The 24,797-nt window shown below is 43.1% G+C and overlaps 1 protein-coding gene across 3 annotated transcripts in view; it reads left to right on the top strand.

Annotated features, from left to right (window-relative positions):
• KCNJ16 (potassium inwardly rectifying channel subfamily J member 16) overlaps positions 1 to 24,092 on the top strand; it is a 44,946-nt gene extending 20,854 nt beyond the window's left edge. For 2 of the 3 annotated variants that reach the window (XM_081180919.1, XM_081180920.1), the window contains exon 2: positions 22,254 to 24,092. In XM_081180919.1, the coding sequence (XP_081037045.1) occupies positions 22,348 to 23,643 (1,296 nt within the window). In that variant the 5' untranslated portion in view covers positions 22,254 to 22,347 and the 3' untranslated portion in view covers positions 23,644 to 24,092. Of the gene's footprint in view, positions 1 to 6,867; positions 7,030 to 22,253 lie in introns of those variants that run through there. The other variant, XM_081180918.1, reaches the window with a different exon arrangement.
• The last annotated feature ends 705 nt before the right edge of the window (positions 24,093 to 24,797 follow it).

The following is a 24,797-nucleotide window of genomic DNA, read 5'->3' as shown; positions in this document are numbered from 1 at the left end:
CAGGCTAGAGATTCTCCCATTCACATACAGCACATAAGAGTTTTTAAAAAATATTCTTAAAGGTGTACTCCTGGCATAAATTCATCTCACTTTGGTGGGACTGTGTTCCAGCAAAACACTTTAAAACTGTTAATCTGTAATAAATTGTATAGACTGTTAAACATTAGGCTGTAACACATTAACTTCTCAGAGATGAACTGTATCTATAAAGAAGGCCAAGAAACTTTTTGTTTCCCAAAACATTCTTCAGGAGTTGCTTAATGGCAATAAAACCACTTCAAGGCCGGTTTAGACTGATTTTTCTTGAGCCTGTTATTTCTAATGCTTTATTTAGATATCCCAGTTAAAGTCCTTTGCGATAAGATCTGCTCACTCATTTCATCATGTTTGCCTTGGAGGAATAAAGAGAGTCTCTGACTGACATAACAACACTATAAAGCAAACCTATTCCAGTCCAAAATTAATTAGGGGTGGAGCAGCTGACTTGGTCACCTCCTATTTGCTCACTACAAAGCCAACAATTATATACCACAGGGCTCAGCAAAGAGATTTTTTTTAAAGAAATAAGTTGGCATTATTAATTATTACATGGGTATCTTGCTTTTCTCTCTCTTCAGGCAGCTCAAGGCTGTGTACATATACAATTTTTACATTTCCACATGCCCTCACAATAACCTTTGCTTGAGGAAGGTTAGGCTGAGAGAAATATTGAAAGGATCAAGGTCACTCAGTGCAGGGATTTGAACCCAGGTCTTCCTGGCCAAGAGCCAACTGCCACATCTCACTGGCTGTGGTGCCAGGCAAGAATTCCATAATATTGATGGAGCACAATCCTATATGTGCCTGTTTGTTCAGAATTAAGTCCCATTAAATAATAATAATAATAATAATAATAATAATAATAATAATAATAATAATAGTATATTATTTATGCCCCACCCACTCTGGGCCGCTTCCAACAAAATATTAAAATGCAATAGTCTGTTAAACATTAAAAGCTTCCCTAAACAGGGCTGCCTTCAGATGTCTTCTAAAAGTCTGGTAGTTGTTTATTTCTTCAACATCTGATGGGAGGGCATTCCACAGGGCGGGTGCCACTACCGAGAAGGCCCTCTGCCTGGTACCCTGTAACTTGGCTTCTCGCAGTGAAGGAACCGGCAGAAGCCCCTCAGAGCTGGATCTCAGTTTCTGGGCAGAACGATGGGGGTGGAAACGCTCCTTCAGGTATACTGGGCCGAGGCCATTTAGGACTTTAAAGGTCAGCACCAACACTTTGAATTGTGCCCTGAAATGTACTGGGAGCCACTGTAGGTCTTTCATGTGGTCTCGGTGGCCGCTCCCAGTCACCAGTCTAGCTGCTGCATTCTGGATTAGTTGTAGTTTCTGGGTCACCTTCAAAGTAGCCCCACATAGAGCGCATTGCAGTAGTCCAAGCAAGAGATATGTAAACATGTATAGGATTCCAGTCAAAGTGTGACCATTCCCATGAAATGAATCATAGTCTCAATCCAGTGCTGCCCTCTGTATATATTTGTAAACATATAGAACATGATATTATAAAGGTGATATTGGCAGGCTTTAGAAACTACTATGCCGCTCACATGCCTCTGCAGAAAAAGCAGAGAAATGTTTCTAGAATGGAAAGTGAAGGTAGTTATTACAGCAGTACCTTGGTTCTCAAACTTAATCCATTCCAGAAGTCCATTCCAAAACCAAAGCATTCCAAAACCAAGGCGTGCTTTCCCATAGAAAGTAATGCATTGATCCATTCCAAATTTTTAAAAACAACCTGTAAAACAGCAATTAAACATGGGTTTTACTATCTAACGAGATCATTGAGCCATAAAATGAAAGCGGTAAACAATGTACTGCAGTCACACAATCAGTCAATCAGTAGCTGAACTGGGTTCCGCAGAGTCACAAAAAAAAGAGAGCTGCAAAAACAAAAACACAAAATAAATAGCAAAAACAGACAGACCTCAGCATAACACTCCAAACAGAAGCGTGGCACTCAAATAGGAAGTGTAACACTCAAAACAGAAGTGTGGCACTTGAAACAGAAGTGTGACACTCAAATCGGAAGAGTAAACTCAAAACAGAGCACATTCGACTTCCGAAAAAGGTTCGCAAACCGGGACATTTGCTTCTGGGCTTTCAGTCTTTGGGATCCAAGTTGTTTGAGTACCAAGGCATTTGAGAACTAAGGTTCCACTGTACTGAACACTGTCATGTATTCAAGAAATGTTACCTACAAAACTCCAGCATATCACCTGTAGTTCCACACAGAACTGCTAGGCATAGACATAACAAGGCTGACATCACTCTCTATGGAAAATGTTACGAATACTCAGCACATTAAACAAGAATCAAAGCGAACAGAACCTGATCTGTAACCATGGAACTTCGAGAGCATTTGGCTTGCACATTTGCAAGAATGAAAGAATGAAGAATGAAAACAGTTTAGCATTTTGAACAAACCTTCAGCTGCACAGTGTTTGATGGTAAAAAAAGAAAGAAAAGTTTTATGACCTTTCAGACTGTGAAATGCATGTGTATACTTAAGGCTCCAGGCTCTGCTATGCAAATTAATGTAAAATGAATTATTTTGCCATTGGGGGTTAAGAGATGAAACTTTGAAGCAAATTCTTAGTTTAATATCATGCAGAGCAATTGCTTAAGTAATATAAAAGATCTCAGTTCAGCGACTGTGGACATGGTACAGTATCGTTTGACCAATCCTAGCAGTACCATTGAGAAAAAGATTTGCTGTTCTTTCCTTCTCTTACCTTTGAGGCTGAGTGAAATGCTAAGTAGCTGGATCCCAGCATCTGACAAAGGAATATGTGCACATACCTGTGTATATTTTGCAGGAGAAATCAACATACAGTGGTACTTCGGGTTAAGTACCTAATTCGTTCCGGAGGTCTGTTCTTAACCTGAAACTGTTCTTAACATGAAGCACCACTTTAACTAATGGGGCCTCCTGCTGTCACTGCACCGCCGCTGCACAATTTCTGTTCTCATCCTGAAGCAAAGTTCTTAACCCGAGGTACTATTTCTGGGTTAGCGGAGTCTGTAACCTGAAGCGTATGTAACCCAAGGCACCACTGTACTGTAATAGAATCTAGCTAAAACTTATGAGAACACTTACTCTGAAAATTGTGTTGCCAAAAAATGCAGGAACTTTTTTGGCAGAAATATATTAATCAGACCTCATTGAGAATGTATTCAGAAATATTAAAATGACAGATGGATGAAGAGTCAGATAAGGACAAGCGGTTTCAGCATCAGTTCAGGACAAGTAATTGAGATTTTCTTCATTGTGAATGCTTCTCCTTAAATTTTGCACTTCTTTCCTGCCTGGGAAAGCTGAGCTCTATGGCTTGGAAGAAAGTGCATTGCGTGTGCCGCCCTGAAAAGAGAGAAGTGGAACACTGCATCCATTGTGACAGCTTTGGGAAAGGACAGCAGCAGCAAGACATTCAGGAAGAGATGTCAGAAGGACAGAATGGATAGGATGGGAAGCCGTAAGTCATTAGAATACAGATGGGGCGGGATGGAAACATTCATGCTGAGATGTTCCAGCAATTTGTCTGAATGGGATGACCCAACTGGAAACTGTACAAGGGGAATAGACAAATACACCCCCCACCCATGCCATTGTGTTACTCAAATACGGATAAGTAAAATGTAGTTCTAACACCATGAGTAGTATAGTAAAATAATCCTTGTGGGTTTTGTTTTTTGTTTTCTTTTTCTTTTTCTTTTTCTGAGCAACTGTAAAACTGCCCAGGAAATTTTTGATTGAACAAATGCTTTGAATAAATAAATATACTGCAAGCATATTATGCAAGCAGTTTACTGTTAGCAGTGTGTTATGCATACTGTTTCTATAGTTTATGCTTTGCCTTAAAACTTTCAATTTCCATTAGCCCTCCTCCCAAGCAAAACTGCTGTGTCTGAGATATCCACTGCCTTCCTCTCTTCCTAAGCCATGATTACCTAGCTCAGAAAGAGTCGGCTGGGCACTCCATGTGACACATTCCATTTCTTCAGCCCGCTTTGCCCAGTCCCTGATGGGAAGGACCTGTAAGGTGCCATTTCTCTCTTGCAGTGTTTTCTCTCTCTTCCAGGGTGACCTCTTTCATGAGTTGGGAGGGTGACATGCACCCGCCAGGTGAAAGTGGCACCCTGGGAAATGCTTTTGGTCCAGGCAACCCGGCCTCCTCTGTGATTTTCCTTGGCAGAGGATGCTTGGCAGTGGAAGATAAAAGGATTTCTCTCCAGACAGGTAGTTGTGATATTGGAGATCAGTGCAGAAACTAGTGCATCATTACAAAATTCCCTCTGGCAGTGGGGTGCCCACGGGCTGCATAAGAAGTAGTAGTATCTTGGGCACTGCTTTGACATTTGCTTGCACCTCTTTTCCCTGGGTCAAGAAGCGGTGTGGCTGCTCCAAAAGCTGGTTGCAAGCCTGTCCCATGAAAATGAAACCTGCACCTTCTGCTTGGCTTGCAGGGCAGAGAGCAAAAAGAGAGTAAGGCCATGCGCTGCACACGGCACTAGTGAATGTGTGCAGTGCATCTCTGTTCTGAATGTTTAAAGGTAAAGGTAAAGGGACCCCTGACCATTAGGTCCAGTTGTGGCCGACTCTGGGGTTGCGGCGCTCATCTCGCTTTATTGGCCGAGGGAGCCGGCGTACAGCTTCCAGGTCATGTGGCCAGCATGACTAAGCTGCTTCTGGCGAACCAGAGCAGCACACGGAAATGCCGTTTACCTTCCCGCCAGAGTGGTACCTATTTATCTACTTGCACTTTGACGTGCTTTCGAATTGCTAGGTTGGCAGGAGCTGGGACCGAGCAACGGGAGCTCACCCTGTTGCGGAGATTCGAGCTGCCAACCTTCTGATCAGAAAGTCCTAGGCTCTGTTGTTTAACCCACAGCGCCACCCGTGTCCCTCTGAATGTTTAGGCTGGTTGAAATTCAATAGGTTATGGCAAAGGTTTTCAACCTATTTGGGTCCATGGTTCCCTTAACCAACTGCATTCTTTCTGCTGCACCCCTGTGGGGCTCAGGAACCCAGTTTTGTCTCCCCTTGCCTGCAGAGCCAGCAGCCCCTCACCCCTTTTCAAACACTCTCCCTTGTTGAGTGTTCCCTTGGCCTCCTCTCCAGTCCCCTCTCCTTGGGGGTCTTCTGGGCAGCTGCAGCTGCTGTCCCTGGTCTCTGAGCTGCCCCCCATCTCACTGCCTTGCAGGGGCCTGGGAAGCACCCCCTAGCCAGCCCCAGATGCATCATTCACCTGGGGAGCTTGTAGCCAGGGCTGCTGCAACAAACAGCTGTGCTGGGAGGCAGAGACCTGAGAGAGCATCAAAGGAAGGAAGGGGATGGAAGAGGGGCAGAGGCCAGTGTTGCCTGTGGCACCCCTGACCAGGGTGCCACAGCACACTGGTTGAAAACCACTGGGCTATGGGGATGTCATTGGACCAGACCCATGATCTATTTGTAATAAGTCTCATTGGGTAGGACAGCTGTGCCTTGCAAGGGAAGAGGGGAAGTGTTGGTGTAGCAAAAAAATACAACTGGGTTTACATTGAGCCCAGACGTTTGTAGAGTCTGGGGCTGTGCCAAATTTTCATGGCTGTTTTTGGTGGGAGAAGGGGAGTCTGCCTCCCTGTATGTTCTTTGAAAGCCTCCTTTTTCAATCAACAAACTTAGCATTCTCCTGTTCATTGCTGTTCAATGCCACTTTGGCTCACCTCGCCCCTGAAATCTTCTTGCTATGTGATCCAACCAATCAGGGGTCATGGCATCAGAATCATGATGTCACAGCTGCACATGGCTGCTCGGGTTTGACTAAGGCGTCACAGAGACAAATCGGAGGGAAAGCACTGCTTCCTGCCATCGCTCTGAATGGGAATACATTTCTTTTTATCCGTTTCAATCCCTCTACCCCCTTTCAAATGATCACTGAAATGTGACACATATATATTTGTGTGAGTTTTTGCACTGGGAAAATTCCAGAGAGAGAGAGAGAGAGAGAGAGAGAGAGAGAGAGAGAGAGAGAGAGAGATGCATTCTGGATTCAGCTCGGCCCTGGTCCAGTCCTATTTCATCTTTTGTGGTGTAAGAAGAGTCTTGGAGACTAGTTCTAGGGCAGCTTTAATCAGAAGCAGTAGAAACATTGAAACTTTCCTTTGGGAGGGTCACATGTTCAAGCAGAGCCTGACACAAAACAAACACAGATTATTTTAATTGTCTGCCTCCTAAAAGGCTGGCATGTTGTATATTTTTAGAGAGCCAAATTTATTTATTTATTTCAAACACTTGTCTGTCTCATCCTCTGTCGTGCTGATGCTTGAAGTGTTGCCCAAAATACATAACTACAAAATCAATTAAAACTCAATCCATGTTTCGTCTTGTTTTGCAGGGGGGGAATGCATAAAGCATACACATTTTTTTTGAAAAAATAAACAACAACAACAAACCAAAACAAAACCTGAACCAAAAAAAAGAAAAAAACAACAACAACCCAGCAAAAGTTAAAACATACGAAATCAACCAGAACATCAGAACCAAATTTAGGGAGAAGATCCCATTTTCAGGAAAACGGTTAGGAGGATTTAGCAAAGCCACAACAATGATTCAGAGTTGAACTGACCTTTTTACATGCAACTTTCTCTGTCTGTCTCTCTGTCTCTCTGAGTTTTGTTTTGCTTTCTTGGAAGTATCTAACACTTTAATGCGGAAGCACAAGTCTGAATGGCTGCCAGGGTTATTGTGAAGAGCCTGTTTGTCCTAAATGCTCAATGAGCTGTGGGAGCCAAGGTTGCTTAGCACCCCATAGAATCAAGACCTCAAAGATAAAAAGGCTAGCTTGAGCTGTAGCTTTCTGGGGTGTGGTGTGGACGTAAATAAGAAAATTAAGGCGAGCGCAGTTTTGTTCCACTTCAGTAATTGCTGTGGCTCTTTAGCTAGCAAGCTCTAGCTGGTACTTGGTGGATGCAGCAGCCCTCTTGGCCAACAGACTGGTGAGTGTATTGGGGACCCCCAGAACTGAGACACAAGCGGCTGCATCGAAACGGCAGGCTTCGTAGCTGGGCTGAATATAGGTTTTAGACCCCTTTGTGGATTTTGCACTGATGAGATTGGGAAAAACTGCCCATATGGATTAATTCTTCCCACCTTCCCACAATAATCAAAAGCCAAGGGAAATAAAATTGGGATTGAGTATGTTTTACGTGATGCCATTTTGTTCAGGTTTGTAACTCTTTCAGCACCCAAGCTTTGTTTCAAAAAGGCAAGAGAGCTACCATGTGTGCAGATGATAATGATATATTTGCTTTGCACGTGATAAGAGAGTGTGGGGACAGATAAAGAGGGGCTTGGAATCACATGCTGCTCCTGAGCTATTCAAGGGATTGCTCCTGAGTGGAGAGAAAGGTTTCAATGTCAAGCCAGGACTGCTCTCACTAGTCTCCAACTGTAGGTGCTCCAAAGAGGAGAAAATTGCATTGGTCCATAGAAGCACAACATGACAAGGTTCCTGGGGGATCACAGGCTGGTAGACTGGGAGAAGGAAGAGGAAATGGGGAATGGAAATCTTGGAGAAGAGCCGCAGTGGTGCAGAGGTACCATTGTGGAAGGACGGAGAAGAAGCATGGCATTTCACAGACTTGTGGAATTGTAAAGTTGGAAGGGACCCTGTGGATCATCTAGTCCAACCCCCTGCAATATAGGAATATGCAGCTGCCCCATAAGGGGATCGAACTTGCAACCGTGGCATTATCAGCACCACACTCTAAGCAACTGAGCTATTTGTGGACAGGTACCTGGTGACGCGGGTGGTGCTGTGGGTTAAACCACAGAGCCTAGGACTTGCCGATCAGAAGGTCGGTGGTTCGAATCCCTGCGATGGGGTGAGCTCCCGTTGTTCAGCCCCTCTCCTGCCAACCTAGCAGTTCGAAAGCACATCAAAGTGCAAGTAGATAAATAGGTACCGCTCTGGCAGGAAGGTAAACGGCATTTCCGTGTGCTGCTCTGGTTCGCCAGAAGCGGCTTAGTCATGCTGGCCACATGACCCGGAAGCTGTATGCCAGCTCCTTCGGCCAGTAAAGCGAGATGAGCACCGCAACCCCAGAGTTGGCCACAACTGGACCTAATGGTCAGGGGTCCCTTTACCTTTACCTGGTGACAATGGATGTGTTGTGGTAGCAAGGAGATTCAGATCAGAATCTTGGCTCTTCTGAGAGTGGTCCCTTGTACCAGTGCTCTTCTGCTGGGCTTTGTAATCCCCTTGGGCTCAACTTGCTATTAATTGTTCTTCTTCTCTTTGCTCTGCCCCACCCAGTTATTGTGACAGAGCTCCTCCCTTTCCTGATATCACCCTTGATTGCCTTTATCATGCAACAAGTCAGAGCAGAGCCCCTGCCTTAATCTTCTTGATCTCTTTCTCCACACTTTGGTCCCCTGAACGTTTCACCAGCTTCCACGGCCTGCCCATTCCTCTCTTCACTGGATTCTGTCCTCAGCCTACCATTTGACCTCTGAATTTCGTTTCACCCCCTCTATCCAGAAAGCTCAACTATCCTCCCCACACTGCCCCAATCCCTAATTACATGACACTGCATCTCTTGGTCCGATGAACATGTTAAGTCACAGGCTCACAGTGTGCGTCTATTGGCTAATTTTTGGATGCCTGGTCTTTCCAGTATACTGCTTGCACCATTATTTATAGCATGCTGTTAGTGCTTTTGTACTAGGTTAGTCTTCCTGTGTCACAAAACAGCTTTTAGATCTACAGTGATGCTCCTTAGCATTTCCTGTTATTGTCTGAATAAACTTGTTTTGTTTTGTTCCTTCCACTGTGAGGACTTACAAACTTTCACATGCTTACAGCCCGCTCTTATATCTCTGAATCAGGGCACTGTGCGCATAATCTTGAGAGTGTAGGGCAGACAATTGGAAGGGGGAGAAAAGAGTTCAGATGTAAGTTCTAGGAAGAACTAATTACAGTGGAATTTCCCAAACATGTAACTGGTGCCTACTGACATTTTAGTAATAAGAACATGAAAATAGGATCCACATTAATTCCAGCTCACAATCTTGAGCATCTTAGAGAACATCTATTACATTTCCCTCGTCCCTAACCTGATCCAAACATCACTACATGCTCATATGGTTTTTTTATATAAAAAGGGGGAGGGGGAGGAGAGAAGAAACTTCAGTGGCTTGTGTCATTTTGAAGGAAAAGTTTTCTAGCATCAATGGAATAATCTGCATAGGGTGTGTCACATATATCCAGTGCTTTTTTCCTTAAAAAAATGTTTAAGAGTACTCTCATTTTGACTCAAGAAAATCACCACTTTATAGTTCAAATCAGGGAAAATAAATACAGTAAATGGACAAAAGATTCACAAAATATTGAGGGGTATGCGTCTCCCTGCGTCCCCCCAGAAAAAAGCACTGCATATATCTTTTATGTAAAATAACTTACTGCCATACTAATGTAATGGGAACTTTGACATTTCTGAAACACCACCATTGATTTTATATTTTATATGGCTCTGTTCACCAGCAAAGAACTTTCCTTTTGTACTAGCAATTATGAAGCTTTGTTTTGCCTTCTCCTGCAGCCTCCTTATTTGCTCTGAGTTGTTCTATTAAACGATAACTTTCCAGCAGCTCCTATATGGTACCTTCATTGCTTCTACTCATGCCTATGAAACACACTTTCATTGGGATGATAGGAGTTCATCTGTAGGAGAGGGGTCATTTTGCATGGCCGCTATGACAATGCTGGCTCATTAAGATCCCACTTTGGGGTAAAGGTTATCTTAGATTATCTATGGGCTTCTACACCATTGTTCTGTGATGATTCTCAGTTTGGCAGATGTTGCATACTTTATAGAATGCATCTTGTTGTTTTTAATGCGAGCGGTCTTGGGAACATATATATCCAGAAAATAATAATAATAATAATTTATTATTTATACCCCGCCCATCTGGCTGGGTTTCCCCAGCCACTCTGGGCGGCTTCCAAAAGAATATTAAAATACTATGATACATCAAACATTAAAAGCTTCCCTAAACAGGGCTGCCTTCAGATGTCTTCTAAAAGTCTGGTAGTTGTTGTTCTCTTTGACATCTGGTGGGAGGGCGTTCCACAGGGAGGGCGCCACTACCGAGAAGGCCCTCTGCCTGGTTCCCTGTAACTTGGCTTCTCGCAGTGAGGGAACCGCCAGAAGGCCCTCGGTGCTGGACCTCAGTGTCCGGGTAGAACGATGGAGGTGGAGATGCTCCTTCAGGTATACTGGACCGAGGCCGTTTAGGGCTTTAAAGGTCAGCACCAACACTTTGAATTGTGCTCGGAAACATACTGGGAGCCAATGTAGGTCTTTCAAGACTGGTGTTATATGGTCTCGGCGGCCGTTCCCAGTCACCAGTCTGGCTGCTGCATTCTGGATTAGTTGTAGTTTCCGGGTCACCTTCAAAGGTAGCCCCACGTAGAGCGCATTGCAGTAGTCCAAGCGGGAGATAACCAGAGCATGCACCACTCTGGCGAGGCAGTCCGCGGGCAGATAGGGTCTCAGCCTACGTACCAGATGGAGCTGGTACACAGCTGCCCTGGACACGGATTTAACCTGTGCCTCCATGGACAGCTGTGAGTCCAAAATGACTCCCAGGCTGCGCACCTGGTCCTTCAGGGGCACGGTTACCCCATTCAGGACCAGGGAATCCCCCACACCTGCCCGCCTCCTGTCCCCCAGAAACAGTACTTCTGTCTTGTCAGGATTCAATCTCAATCTGTTTGCCGCCATCCATCCTCCAACCGCCTCCAGACACTCACACAGGACTGTCACCGCCTTCACTGGTTCTGATTTGAAAGAAAGGTAGAGCTGGGTATCATCTGCATACTGATGAACACCCAGCCCAAACCCCCTGATGATCTCTCCCAGCGGCTGCATATAGATGTTGAAAAGCATGGGGGAGAGGACAGAACCCTGAGGCACCCCACAAGTGAGAGCCCAGGGGTCTGAACACTCATCCCCCACCACCACTTTCTGAACACGGCCCAGGAGGAAGGAGCGGAACCACTGTATGACAGTGCCCCCAGCTCCCAGCCCCTCAAGACGGTCCAGAAGGATGTTATGGTCGATGGTATCAAACGCCGCTGAGAGATCCAGCAGAACTAGGAAACAGCTCTCACCTTTGTCCCTAGCCCGCCGGAGATCATCAACCAGTGCGACCAAAAGCTGTATACAGTTTCTGAAATTAATAAAGATGCCAGAATGAATCATTTCTACACAACAAACAATTCATCTGCTTGGTGCTTTGTGAAAGAACTGCCCCACCTGATTGGGGCTGCCAGTTTTAACATCACTTGCTTGTGGGTTGATGGACAGTATGACCTCTCAAGTTGCATTGTCAGTACAGAGAGTGGCAATTGCTTGTTCAGTGACAGCGTGTGTGTGATCTTGATTCAGCAGGCAACCCCACAAATTGGATATGAAGGTTTGTTGGGTTTTATATTTAAAAAGTTAACAAGAAGAAGACAAAAATCAGATGTCCACTAGACACATCCCTGTTGGTCTCATTCCATAATCTCATGAATCTTTCATTACATAATGGAAAAGATAGCCTCCTCTAAGTTATATTTCTTTCCAAAAATAACATCCTGAAATGACACCCATGCCTCTGCTAGCGCTGGAAGTAAATGTTGTACAAAATGGGCAGAATTTAAAAAAACAGAATGAAATTTTAAACAATTTAGAATATGTTGTAAAAAAATCTTACATGTTGTATCAGTTTTTTTCAACAAAAGCCTAAATCTTGTTTTTGTTGCTGTTATAATGATGATGGAATAGGATGTCCCTATTTTCATTGGAGAAATGTTGGAGGGTAAGCTGTTCAAGCTGGCCAGGACCCTGAAAAGGAGCAATCCTCTTAGAAGTCATTTTCCTGCAGCAGGAAATACCCTCTGTCCCAAACAATAGAGTGCCTATTATATACATGTTCTGAATAGCTAATACCCAATGATGCATTTTCTAACTTATAGAAATGCAAGTCTTGAAATGACCAATTAGCAGTTTTGGTTATACAAACACACTACGAGACAAATGCCTTTCAGCAGCTAAGCACTGCTGGTTGAAATGTCAACGAAACAGCCTATTAATTATAATTTTTAAAACTACTTGAGAGTTCAGGCCACATTAACAGAAAACGGGCCACATTAACAGAAAGTAGTCAAACCTGATCCTCTGATTGTTGGTGAGATGCCTTTTACCTGTTATTCAATGTGCTGTTATATTACATCATGTCTTGCTTAGAACCGCAAGAAACTCATTTACTCTTCTCTGCCAGCAAGAGCTGGAAGTGAGGATTGGTGTTTTCTGTGTTCCAAAAGCTGCATGAAAGAAATCTGGAGAGAAACAGTCAAGTTCTCTACTTCTGGCAAAGGGGCGAAAATGTACATATATTGATTAGACATACAGTAGTACCTCGGGTTACATACGCTTCAGGTTACAGACGCTTCAGGTTACAGACTCCGCTAACCCAGAAATAGTACCTCGGGTTAAGAACTTTACCTCAGGATGAGAACAGAAATTGTGCTCTGGTGGTGCTGCAGCAGCAGGAGGCCCCATTAGCTAAAGTGGTGCTTCAGGTTAAGAACAGTTTCAGGTTAAGAACGGACCTCCGAAACAAATTAAGTACTTAACCCGAGGTACCACTGTATAGTATTTGGTTGTATGAACTCATGATTTGGTTAAGGGTTGATGAGGCCTACAATTGGTGTGGCATAAGAGCCACTCACACAGATATGGCAGGACAAATTTTTAGGAAACAGTGTTTCCAACTCTTGATATTGACAAAATCCTGAAAATATAATGATGATCAGAATATCTACCTAATAGATATCTAGATGTGGTGGAGAGGAACTTTAGCCATGAAGCTCCTTAGGGGATCATGGGCCAATCACTTCCTCTCAAGGTAGCTTACCTCACAAGGTGATTTATACTCTGCTCTGTTGTTTTGTTCCAGGGGATTAGCCCCATGTACCTTAAAAGGTTTTAAAAGTAGGCCACATAATGGCTCCAGGAATAAATAACAGAGTGCTGAAAACAACATTAAAATACTGAGTTTAGCATCAACAATAAAATAGATTGAAATCCTTAGAGAATGGAAGACACAAATAATGATGTTTTTTTTTTTTAACAAATGCACACATAAACACACATTTCTGGATTTAGTGTATCTTTTAATACCGGGAGACATCATAAACTTTTTTATGGGTGCAGATCTGAGCAAGTGATCTTAATCAAATGAAATTTGGGCTGGAATCCTAAATCTATCTAAAAGAGAGCAAGCACCCTTTAATTCAGTAGGATTTTGCAAGTAAAGATGCTTAGGATCATATGCTGTCAGTCTCCACTTCTGACCTTAATGCAGAAATTGGTAGCTACATCTTCATGTCCCATCTAATTTAGGAGGTCAAATCAGTTGAGAGCAATGGTCCCTTCTGCCTTTGGAGGCCATGGATCTGACTGCCAAAGGAACCAGCTGCAGTCAACTTCTGTGGACTCCCCCATCCTTCTGTCAATCATCATTGGCCAAGTACCACCTCCTCCTTTTTTTTAACAGGATCTGGTTTCAGTTAGATGAATTAAATAGTACTGTAGGCTGTTCTAGTGTGGATGACAGCACCGTTGCATGACATTCAAGTCTGCATAACAGCCTCCTGCTCTGTGCTATTTATGTCTTTCTTTCAAATGTTTAATAAACACTTTTATATTGACATATTAAGGCGTCTCTATTGAGACCAATCCAAGTAGTATTTTGCTCCTACTAAACATAGATTCCAGCTCATTTCAAGCATATTTATATTCCCATGTTCAAACTATTGTACTTTACTTTGATCTATTTTTAAAGCACAGAAGAATAAGGCAAAATTTCAAAATGAAGGGGCAACTGAGTTCTCTGTTTCCTTTTCCCAAATCTCCCCACTGGTTCTTGAAGTTGTTGCCACCCTTTATACATGCAATAAAAGGACCTCCTTAAATGGAAGGAATTACACAACTGGTCCATACATGTACAGAGAAGAGAGCAACAAAAACTCACTATAGAAGGATATAGGGTGCAAACCATTTTTACATTCCACTAACTTTCAAGTATTTTATTGTCTAATATTCTGTTGGGAGCTGCCCAGAGTGGCTGGGGAAACCAGCCAGATGGGTGGGGTATTTATTATTATTATTATTATTATTATTATTATTATTATTATTCTATCTCACTTGTCTTGCTTTCTACAAAATCTAGCATTCTTGTGTGGGCTTCTTTCCTAATCTTTTTTTTTTTTTTTTTAAATCTATATTCCCAATGCAAGAATAGCATGATTACACTCCCAGTTTCCAATGGAAAGCTGTGTACACACCATACATATGCTACAGTGTATACAAAGCCCTACTGCAAGGGAAGGCAGGGAGGAAAAAACATGTGTTGCAACAATTCATGTCCAATGTTACTGTAGCTCTCCATGTAAAGCCACCATATCTTTACAAGGTGACAAGGCCACAGGTGTCAGATTGTTTTCAACCAGAATCTGTACAGGGTAAATGGTGGGTGGTGCAAGTGGTAGGTATTTCATTCATGAGCATCTATGGTATCTGTATCTTCCATCATCTATATTTCCATTCATGAGCATTCTATATTTTTGTTGGATATGAACCGTTGGTTCTATAGTTATTGGATTTCCAATAACTGGAATGCGTCCGGTGAATCTTGCATAGCAAGGTGGTCATCTGGGGCAGCAGTGGCAAACAATATGCATCTAAAAATTAAGATGCACAGAGAAAAAAGGCTTTGTCAAGAGGAGTGTCTAGACAGAGCAGCAAGTGAAGATGGAAACACAGGAGAGAAGCATCTGTCAAGGATGCTTTACATCAGGGTGGGGAATCTCTAGGTCTCTCTGGCCTTTGGGACTTTCTCCAGGCTATACCCCCTCCCAGACCACACTCTCTCTTTCAAGGCCACAGCCTTTGCCTCACACTTTCTTGGGTGCCTGGCTCGAATGTGTCATTGAATTCTGATAATGCATCTTGCTTGATTGTTAAAGGATAAACAGGGGAGTCACCATGTGTGTCGAAACTAGCCTACGGTACAAAAGAAAAATTTATATTCATTGCTCTCCCCACTTTTGTCTCTGGCCTCACCCCCCCCCATTGGCATGTGGTTGCTATAAGGTTTCCCACATAGGAAATTGGTCCTTTGATTGGAAAAGTTTCCCTAAACCTATCTTAGATAATCAATCTATGTAACACACAGGCTACGGAATTGTGTTCTGCATTGAGTAGAGATGCCTGTCTCAATGCAGAAGTTCACGTTTAGTGGCTTTTCTAGCTCTGTAATTTTTATATCCGTTCATCTTAGGCATGTAAACTGTTGGATGAATTCAGAGATAGATGAGCAGAACTTTGCTCAAGCAACAGGGGACCTCCCAAAAATCCATCTCAGAGGGTTGATGGAGTCTCTGGAATAGCATGTGATGGGGATAGAGGACTTCAGTGCAATACATCTCTGAATTCAAGTCTGCATATTTCCCCTCTCCATAAGTCCAAGGTGTCATTTACTAAAACCAGATGCAATGACCAAAAGGGACAAAGCGATAGATCCAGTCTTGTTGAATCACCATCCCTCATAAAAATCCATGCTGCCAAATGCCATTTCAAAGAGATGCATTTCCCAAAGACCAGGAGGAATTCCACAATTTGAACACTGTCATTCTAGTGTAGACTTTTCTTTACCTTTTACAGCTAATATGAATCCCACTGGAAGTAAACATTGACCAACTGGGTGCAAAGCTTGAGACTTCTAAGTTCATTGGGCACCCTCAGAAGAGGAAGGAGCCCATTTAAGTCAATGGACCCTAAGGGCATTGAGCTCTTACGTCCACTGATCTCAAAGGGATGTCAGCAGGCCCCATGAAAGCAAAAGTTTATCTCCTCACACACAGAACAGAGTGTGTATCTGTGTATACATACCTGGCGTCTTTGGAGCACAGTCGTTGGTTCCATAGAGACCTGGGGAAGTGAAAACTAAATTCACATTCACATATAGCCAATCAGAGAAAGGGCTTCATTTGAGATGCTGCCTGCTGAAACAAATTTATTTTTCTTGAAAATGAGTAACCAGTGTATGGTCCGATTTCAAAACAGGTCAAAATGTTCCAGCTCTTCACATTTCTTAGTCTCAGAACAGAAAGTCTCACAAGGTTACACAACTTCACTGGGGAAGGATGAAACAAAAAACAAAAAGCACTAAAGCTCATTCCAAACCCTCACTGATGAGTAGTGCGAAAGTGTGATGCGACTACTAAACCAAAGCTTGAGTCGAATTCATTGCATGCTTTGGAGATTACAGAGGGAAAGCCCCCCATTTCAAGCAAAGTCCCAGGCTGTTTTATTTATTTATTTATTTAATCAGATTCTCAGAACAGAAATACTTTGGAACATAGGTTTCGTGCTGCTTTCTTCACTTTTCCCCTATGACCAGATTCTTGAGAAATTCAAATTTCCCACTTTCTGCGGTGACTAGACAATGGCATCACAATGGCTCTTTACAGGAACTGCAGGTCTGCGTCAAGGCCTTTTCCAATGACGATGCTTCCATGACTAAGATATGTTTCTATTTTCAAGACAGCACAGCAGCTTGGTTTTACACAGACTCTCCCAATTCTAAACTCGTGATCTGAGGGCAACATCTAATGCTGCTGCAGACCCTACAGCAGCACCCAGGTCAAGATCAGAGCGGAAGAGAATGGCAAACAAAATTTCCTGTTCAGTTAGATCACGGATGGAGAAGCCAATGTCATTCGACTCCCAGTGCACCCAGACCAGTCATTTCATTTCATGTCCATGCCACAAACAATAAATCTTCATGAGCCTTCCCTTCATGTAGTCTTTCTCCTTTCGGAACAGAGGACTCAATTTCAGTAGACAGTTCTCTTGTTTGAAGGGGCTATCTGGTCCAAATCCAGTTTAAAGAACCATAAGAAGGGAGGGCAGGGATCACGGTGTGATCCACCTGTCATATGCAGGTACACAGGTTGCGTGTTCACAGACCTCCCTACAGTGGGATGTACTGCATTTCTCTTTTCTCTTTCGTGTTTTATTTTGCAATTTTATGTTGCGAACTGCCCTGTGATCTTTGGGTGACGGGCAGTATGCAAGCAACACCACCATCAAAAATATTTAAATCCTTACGATTGTTTCTAAACTTGCATCTATACCAGTGCCGGATTTACGTGTAAGCTAAACAAGCTATAGCTTAGGGCTCCACTCTCTTGGGGGCCCCCAAAAAAATTAAAGGGGAAAAAACCCTGGATGTACATTTCCAAAATACAGTGGTACCTCGGGTTAAGTACTTAATTCGTTCCGGAGGTCCGTTCTTAACCTGAAACTGTTCTTAACCTGAAGCATCACTTTAGCTAATGGGGCCTCCCGCTGCCGCCGTGCCGCCGGAGCGCGATTTCTGTTCTCATCCTGAAGCAAAATTCTTAACCTGAAGCACTATTTCTGGGTTAGTGGAGTCTGTAACCTGAAGCGTATGTAACCTGAGGTACCACTGTATTAGATAATAAACAAATAAAATGAAACCTACATACAGCAACAGTGGCAAATGGCTTTAGATACATATTAGGGTCCATACATTACCATATAGCATCTATTCAACACAAAAAACAGTGACAATTCTTTTGTTGACTAAGGACAGGTGGACATATAAAGGGCCCCATTACCTTAAGTAGTTTAGGGCTTCATCAAACCTAAATCCGGCCCTGATCTATACATATAAATCAGCATATGCATATGCTTTGCAAATGCCATAGAATCCATCATAGAATCTTAGAGTTGAAAGGGACCCCGAGGGGTCATCTAGTCTAACCCCCTGCAATGCAGGAATCTTAGCTAAAGAATCCATGACAGATGACCATCCAACCTCCGCTTAGAAACCTCCAAGAAAGGAGAGTCCACAACTTCCCAAGGGAGATATGTGCCCTCTTTTCTTCTTTTTTTGGTGATACATTTCCTCTCTTTTCATGCATAGATTCCTACCCTATATATCCCATAATACCAGAGTTATTGTGAGCAGACGGTTCAGAGGCTGTTGGTGTGCTGGTGAGGCATCACAGAGCTGCCATTTCAACACTGGCATTGCAGTTACAGTCATACCTCCGGTTAAAGACGCTTCAGGTTGAGCGTTTTCAGGTTGCGTTCCATGGCGACCCGGAAGTAACGTGACGGGTAACTTCCGGGTTTCGCCGCTCGCGCATGCACAGATGCTCAAAATGATGTCACGCGCATGTGCAGAAGCGGCAAATTGGGCCCCACACATGCGCAGACACAGGTTGCATTCTGCTCAGGTTGCGAACGGGGCTCTGGAACGGATCCCGTTCGCAGCCAGAGGTACCACTGTACTTATCTGGACACTGCAGGGTCAGGGCTATGTGGGTGAATCAGCAGAGCTACTAGTGCAGCTTCACAGTCCAAACTTGCCACCAGCCTGCAGCAATGCTGGCGTTACGAGAGCAGCTCTGGGTTATCACCCCACTGCGCCGGCCACTTCTGAGAGGGTTTATCCTCAAAAGACCACTACTCAGGCATCTGTTTAGGCAAAGCAAGCCTTATGCAGAATGGCATGTCAGGCGAGGAGAAGCTTTGATGTCCCCCTTCAGTTGATGAGTAACCTCAATATTGCATCTCTAGCCCATTTCATGACATTGATGCCAGATTTCCCCATCATATACTTAGGCTAAATCTGCAAGCATGGATCTGATCAGTTTGTTGACTGTACACCATGTTGGAAGTGAACCCCAACACAACACTGTCCAGTCATAAGTGCTGTCAGATTTAAAAAAATACTGTAAATATGAACTGGTAATATTATTTATTTCCGATGTTGCGTGATTTGGCAGGTGCTCCTTGGACCCAAACAACCATTGCAGTTGGCATACCCTGCAAGATTTCTCTGATGAAAATAGACACTCTATTCTATAAGAAGAAGAAGAAGAGTTTGGATTTGATATCCCACTTTATCACTACCCTAAGGAGTCTCAAAGCGGCTAACATTCTCCTTTCCCTTCCACCCCCACAACAAACACTCTGTGAGGTGAGTGGGGCTGAGAGACTTCAGAGAAGTGTGACTGGCCCAAGGTCACCCAGCAGCTGTGGAGAAGCGGAGACGCGAACCTGGTTCACCAGATTACGAGTCTACTGCTCTTAACCACTACATCACACTGGCTCTCAACAGCAAAAACAACAACAATTTTATTATTCATACCTCACCCATTTGATTGGGTTGCTCCAGCCACTTTGGGCGGCTTCCAACTTATATAAAAACATAATAAAACATTCAACATTTAAAAAATCCCATCCCCTATCCAGGTATCTTCTAAAGGTTGTAAAGTCTCCTTGGCTCAGGGTTCTCATAACGCCAAACATACCCTCCAACATTTCTCCAATGAAAATAGGGGAAAGCGGGACACACTGGGATCAAATCAGAAACTGCAACGGCTTCTGTAAATCCAGGACTGTCCCTGGAAAATAGAGACATTTGGAGGGTCCTCCAGGTGTTCTTTTTGTTGCGCATTCATGATGCTCTGTGCTCTTGTTACCATTGGGGTTGTCACACATGACCCTGCTTTCAATACTGTTCGTCCCTGCAAAATTATGGGGTGGTCACACTGTTTCATTTCCAACCGGTTGATACCCTGCTGAAATCACATAACTTTTTAAACAAAAACAAAAAAAGTTTTGGTTTATTTTGGTCCTTCTTTAGCTCCTCTGGAGAACAATGATGTGGTAGCGGTGAAGCAACATAGCATAGCATACTAAGGCAGAATAAATCCACTACTAATGCAATATTCCTGTGCCAAGAACATGTTGCAGAACAGCCACACAAAGGCAGCAGTCTGGAGAGGCCCTTGGTCTCTTTCATTCTTGAAAAGCCCATCATAAATACTTATTTTGAGATTTTCTTTCCATATTATTGCCTGCCTTGTCCTGGATTCCCTTCCAAGACAATTACTCCTTTTAGCTGTGGCTCATGCCAGCATTACATTTGTTCTCACATAAGCTGTTGTCTGACCTAGTCAATATGGGGGGGGGGAGGGGGGGAGAGAAACAAATTATAACCCCAAGCATGTTTTTAAATGGGAGATTACTGGCCTTTGGTTGCAGTGCACTTCCTTTTCACAGCTCTTAATGTGCAGCTCCTTAAATCACCACGAAGGTTTCCAATTGCTGTTTGTTTTTCAAAGACAGCGTATTAAAATGTCGGTTCACGAGAGAGCAATGGATGAAAAAAAAATGAGGGGGGAAATGGCGAGGGGTGTTTTAAAGCTGCAGTTACAGCAAGTCATATGAATATTTCCAATAACTGTGTTCCAAGAAGTATTTTTGGAAGCATGAATGTTGTGTTTTTTAATGAAGGCCATATTCTGAGGATACGACACCATATGTCACAATCATTCTTCGACCAAAAAAGTAAAAGGAAAGTATGCTAGGCTTTAAAGTGTTTTGGAAAACTGTCTTTGCATGGCTGTCATTACTTGCGTGGCTGAGGGATTCTTTGTTTTTTAGCACATCCTAAATGAGATGTACTATATGCCTCATAGGACGGAGCCTATCCAACTTGCTGCTTGGGTAGAAAAAAATGATAGCTCACTTGTGATTTTCCTGGGTGACCCTTAGGGCAGCTAATCTGTGGCTGGTGTAGTAGAATAGGCCTTGGGACCACAGTGATCCATGCCATGGTCACCTCCAGGCTTGATTATTGTAACTTGCCCTATGCGGGGCTGCCCTTGAAGCTGACCCAGAAACTCCAGCAGGTGCAGAATGCCGTGGCAAGGCTCCTTATGAGGTCCTTGCCATGGGCTTACATTCATCCAGTGCTTTACCAACTGCACTGGCTCCCAATGGAGTACAGGGTCAGGTTTACAGTGCTGGTTTTGACCTTTAAAGCCCTATGCAGCCTAGGACCCATGTACCTACGGGACTGCATCTCCTGGTATGCCCCGCAGAGGATCTTAAGGTCCACAAATGACACCACTTTGGAGGTCCCAAGTTGCAAGGTGGTTAGATTGGTCTCAACTAGGGCCAGGCCCTTTTCAATACTAGCCCCGACTTGGTGGAATGCTCTGTCACAAGAGACTAGAGCCCTGTGGGACTTGACATCTTTCCGCAGGGCCTGCAAGACAGAGCTGTTCTGCCTGGCCTTTGGTTTGAACTCATGTTTGAACTTATGTTTCTCTCCCCTTATGGTTTTGATCTATCGGCTACTATTAAAATGAGGCTGCATTTTAAATTGTTTTTTTTTTTCCCTTTTCTCTCCCCCCCCCCATTATGTTTTTATTGTAATTTTACTGGTGTTAGCCGCCCTGAGCCCAACTCTGGCCGGGGAGGGCGGGTATAAATAATAAAAGTATTATTATTATTATTATTATTATTATTATTATTATTATTATTAATCAACCTATGGCCTTTTAAACTGTGTGTGGAGTTATTGTTTTCATTTGTTACTATGTCAGGTATTTTTGTGTTTTTATCTCGTAAACTGTCTTGTGCTCCTTGGATGAAGGGTGCTATAAGTACAATATTTAATAAGTCAATCTCTCGTGAACTCCCATCATCAATGGCTTTTGGGTCATGCTCCCAAGGCTGATGGGAGCTACAAGGAGCAGACAGAGCTGCCAGACAAGAATGCAAAGCCTCTTGTGGCTGTTTTCTCCACCCTGGGCCCCCAAAATGTTCACCATCTGGGCTGGATATGCTGAATGGAGCTGAATGAATGAGGTGGTCCATGGAGTGTACCGCTTCAAATTACATGTAAGGGGGTGCCACTTCTGAACATCTCCATTTGCAACACCCTCCCATCCACCACCCCCACCAAAGACTTCTGCAAATGGAAATCTAGCACACAATGGAGAAAGATTCTAGCCCAGGCCTTCATCTGCTGTGTTGCTTTTCAATTCATAGGTAGAAAAAACACAGGGGAGCACTAAGAAATTCAACGTCTTGTCTGTAACCTGTGGTCACGCTGTACATTTTGCCTTCTCATTCAGCAGTAAGTGTCAAATTTCCCAATCTGCAGCAGTGCACACTCCTCATCCATGCTAACCACGCACACTGACACTGATATATATGCTTTTGTATTTACTTGGAGGCAAAAATATGAAATCTTTTCTCTTTGGTTTCATCTGCAGGTTATAAATGAAGAGAACAAGAGCGAGACCAGCTGGTGATTGGCATCTTTAATTGCATCTTCTGAATTAATCACACAGCACAGATTAAAGAAGTATGGCTGAGCCTGGCGAGAAGCTTTTAAGTGTGGAAACCAATAAACTCAGACATGCACACAGCTACCAAGACACAACTTCGATTGGGATTAAAAGAATGCAAAAGCGATTTCTCCAGAAAGATGGAAGCTGCAATGTGTACTTCAAGCACATCTTTGGGGAGTGGGAGAGTTATGTGGCCGACATTTTCACCACATTAGTGGACATTCAATGGCGCCATATGTTTGTGATCTTCTCATTGTCCTACATCCTGTCCTGGTTGTTTTTTGGCTTGGTCTTTTGGTTGATTGCACTCCATCATGGTGATTTATCACTTGATGAAGGAACGACCCCTTGTGTTGTCAGTGTCCATAGTTTCACGGGGGCATTCTTATTCTCTCTTGAAACCCAAACGACCATAGGCTATGGATCCCGTTGTGTCACCGAAGAGTGCTCTGTCGCAATCCTGCTAGTTATCATACAGTCAGTGTTAGGCTGCATCATTGACACATTCATCATCGGTGCTGCCTTGGCCAAAATGGCCACTGCCCGGAAGCGAGCTCAGACCATCCGCTTCAGCTATCATGCCACGGTAGGCTTAAGAGATGGCAAACTCTGTTTGATGTGGCGGATAGGTGATTTCCGCCCTAATCATATGGTAGAAGGCACAGTGAGAGCCCAGCTCTTGCGGTATGTGGAAGACAGAGTGGGAAGGATGACAATGGAATACAAGGACTTAAAACTGTTAAACGACCAGATCATTGTTGCAACCCCAGTGACCATTATCCATGAAATTAACCAGGACAGCCCATTGTATGATATGGACAGGAAGGCTCTTGCTAAAGACAACTTTGAAATCCTGGTTACATTTGTTTACACTGGAGATTCAACGGGGACATCCCATCAGTCAAGGAGTTCATATGTGCCTCGAGAAATCCTTTGGGGGCACCGGTTCAATGACGTCCTGCAAATGAAGAAGAAGTACTACAAAGTCAACTGCCTCCAATTTGAAGAAACCACCGAGGTTTATGCTCCTTATTGTAGTGCCAAGCACCTAGACAGGAAGGAGCAAGAATACACCACCTTGGAAAAAGCAGTGGATGGAGAACCTGGAACGTCGTCATCTTCTTCCTCTTCATCAGCACCAGCACCAAGATTAGGACTAAGAGCCCGGTCCTTTAGTGCTGAAGCATTAATCATCCACTCTGAAATTTCTGAAGAGTCAGCCAAAACTTCTAACCAAGTCAATGTTATGGAGGAGCCGTATGAGAGAGCGCTGGTGACTTTAAGTAGAATCTCAATGGAATCCCAGATCTAACAATCTGTTGCAATGGCTGCTCTTGACTTTGCAGCAGTTTTCAAGGCGCACAAGTTATGGACCTGGTATCCTCAAATCATAAAACGGAAGAACAGACTCGACACTTCATCGAGACTTCGGTCTAGCTGGTATACTTGTTTTAGTAGATAATGCTGATATTATTCATCTCCTTTAAAAAATTCCTTTTTTGCAAACAATACTTTTGTGCCCTTGTATCTTTAAAAAAGAATGCTTAACAATATTCAGCATCAATACTGAAAGTGGAGGATACCTGTTGATAAGAATTTCAAAGTTGCTTTATCACTGAAGACATGAAGTCGGATTATTTGAGTTAAAACTGCTTCAGGACCTTATAGTCCTATGGTTTAGGCGCATTAATTTTGAATTGTTCAATGTGACTGTCTTGTGGAGTAATGTACATTTCAGTAAATTAAAGAATTGCAAAATAATTGATTTGTGTGCTGTAGCATAGCTTGGTAGTCTATTTGCCAAGTGTACCCTAGGCCCACATCTCATTCACGTAGCTCTTTTGATTGTACAAAGAGAAGTTAATTAAACTACTTCACATTTTTGTTTATTTGTAAAAACTATATATATACTAGATTCTTCTATGGGGGATTTAGGCTTTCTCAGAATTTTCTTTTGCAATTTCTAATAAAATATTTTGAATTCTCCCTAAAATATGTAAAGAATAATTCTTACACAGAGTTTGAAAAACTAGCTAACTTTGCCAAAGCCATTATGCAAGGCCCCTTATTTGCTTCCACTTTCTGTTGATCAGTGATTTATTTGCTACTAGACATTACAAAGATGTAAGGCCTATCACACTCAAATTTATGGCTTGTTTTCATTTAGTTACTTTCATTTCTTTTCAACTACCTAATCATTTCATGTTGAAGATATGTTAAAATTGTTCTGCATATCTGAAAAGAGGATTTGTAACTTAGAGATAACGATGTGATAGCTGGTGTACTTTTTTTTTTAAAAAAAGAAAATAATATATAAATATATTTCATCCAACTATTTTGGATCCTCTCTCACTTTGTTCTTCATTCCTAAGCACACAGATAGATCAGACCAATTTTCTTTTCTTTTTGTCTGAAAATTGCATCCTTGAACTTTTAAGTTGATGGATCTCAGTTTTCCCTCAGTAC

This window comes from Podarcis bocagei, assembly GCF_964188305.1.
Source record: "Podarcis bocagei genome assembly, chromosome: 2".
In the NCBI taxonomy this organism is placed as follows: Eukaryota; Metazoa; Chordata; class Lepidosauria; order Squamata; family Lacertidae; genus Podarcis; species Podarcis bocagei.
The sequence above is the reverse complement of the archived record's forward strand: the minus strand, read 5'-3'. Positions and strand labels throughout refer to the sequence as shown.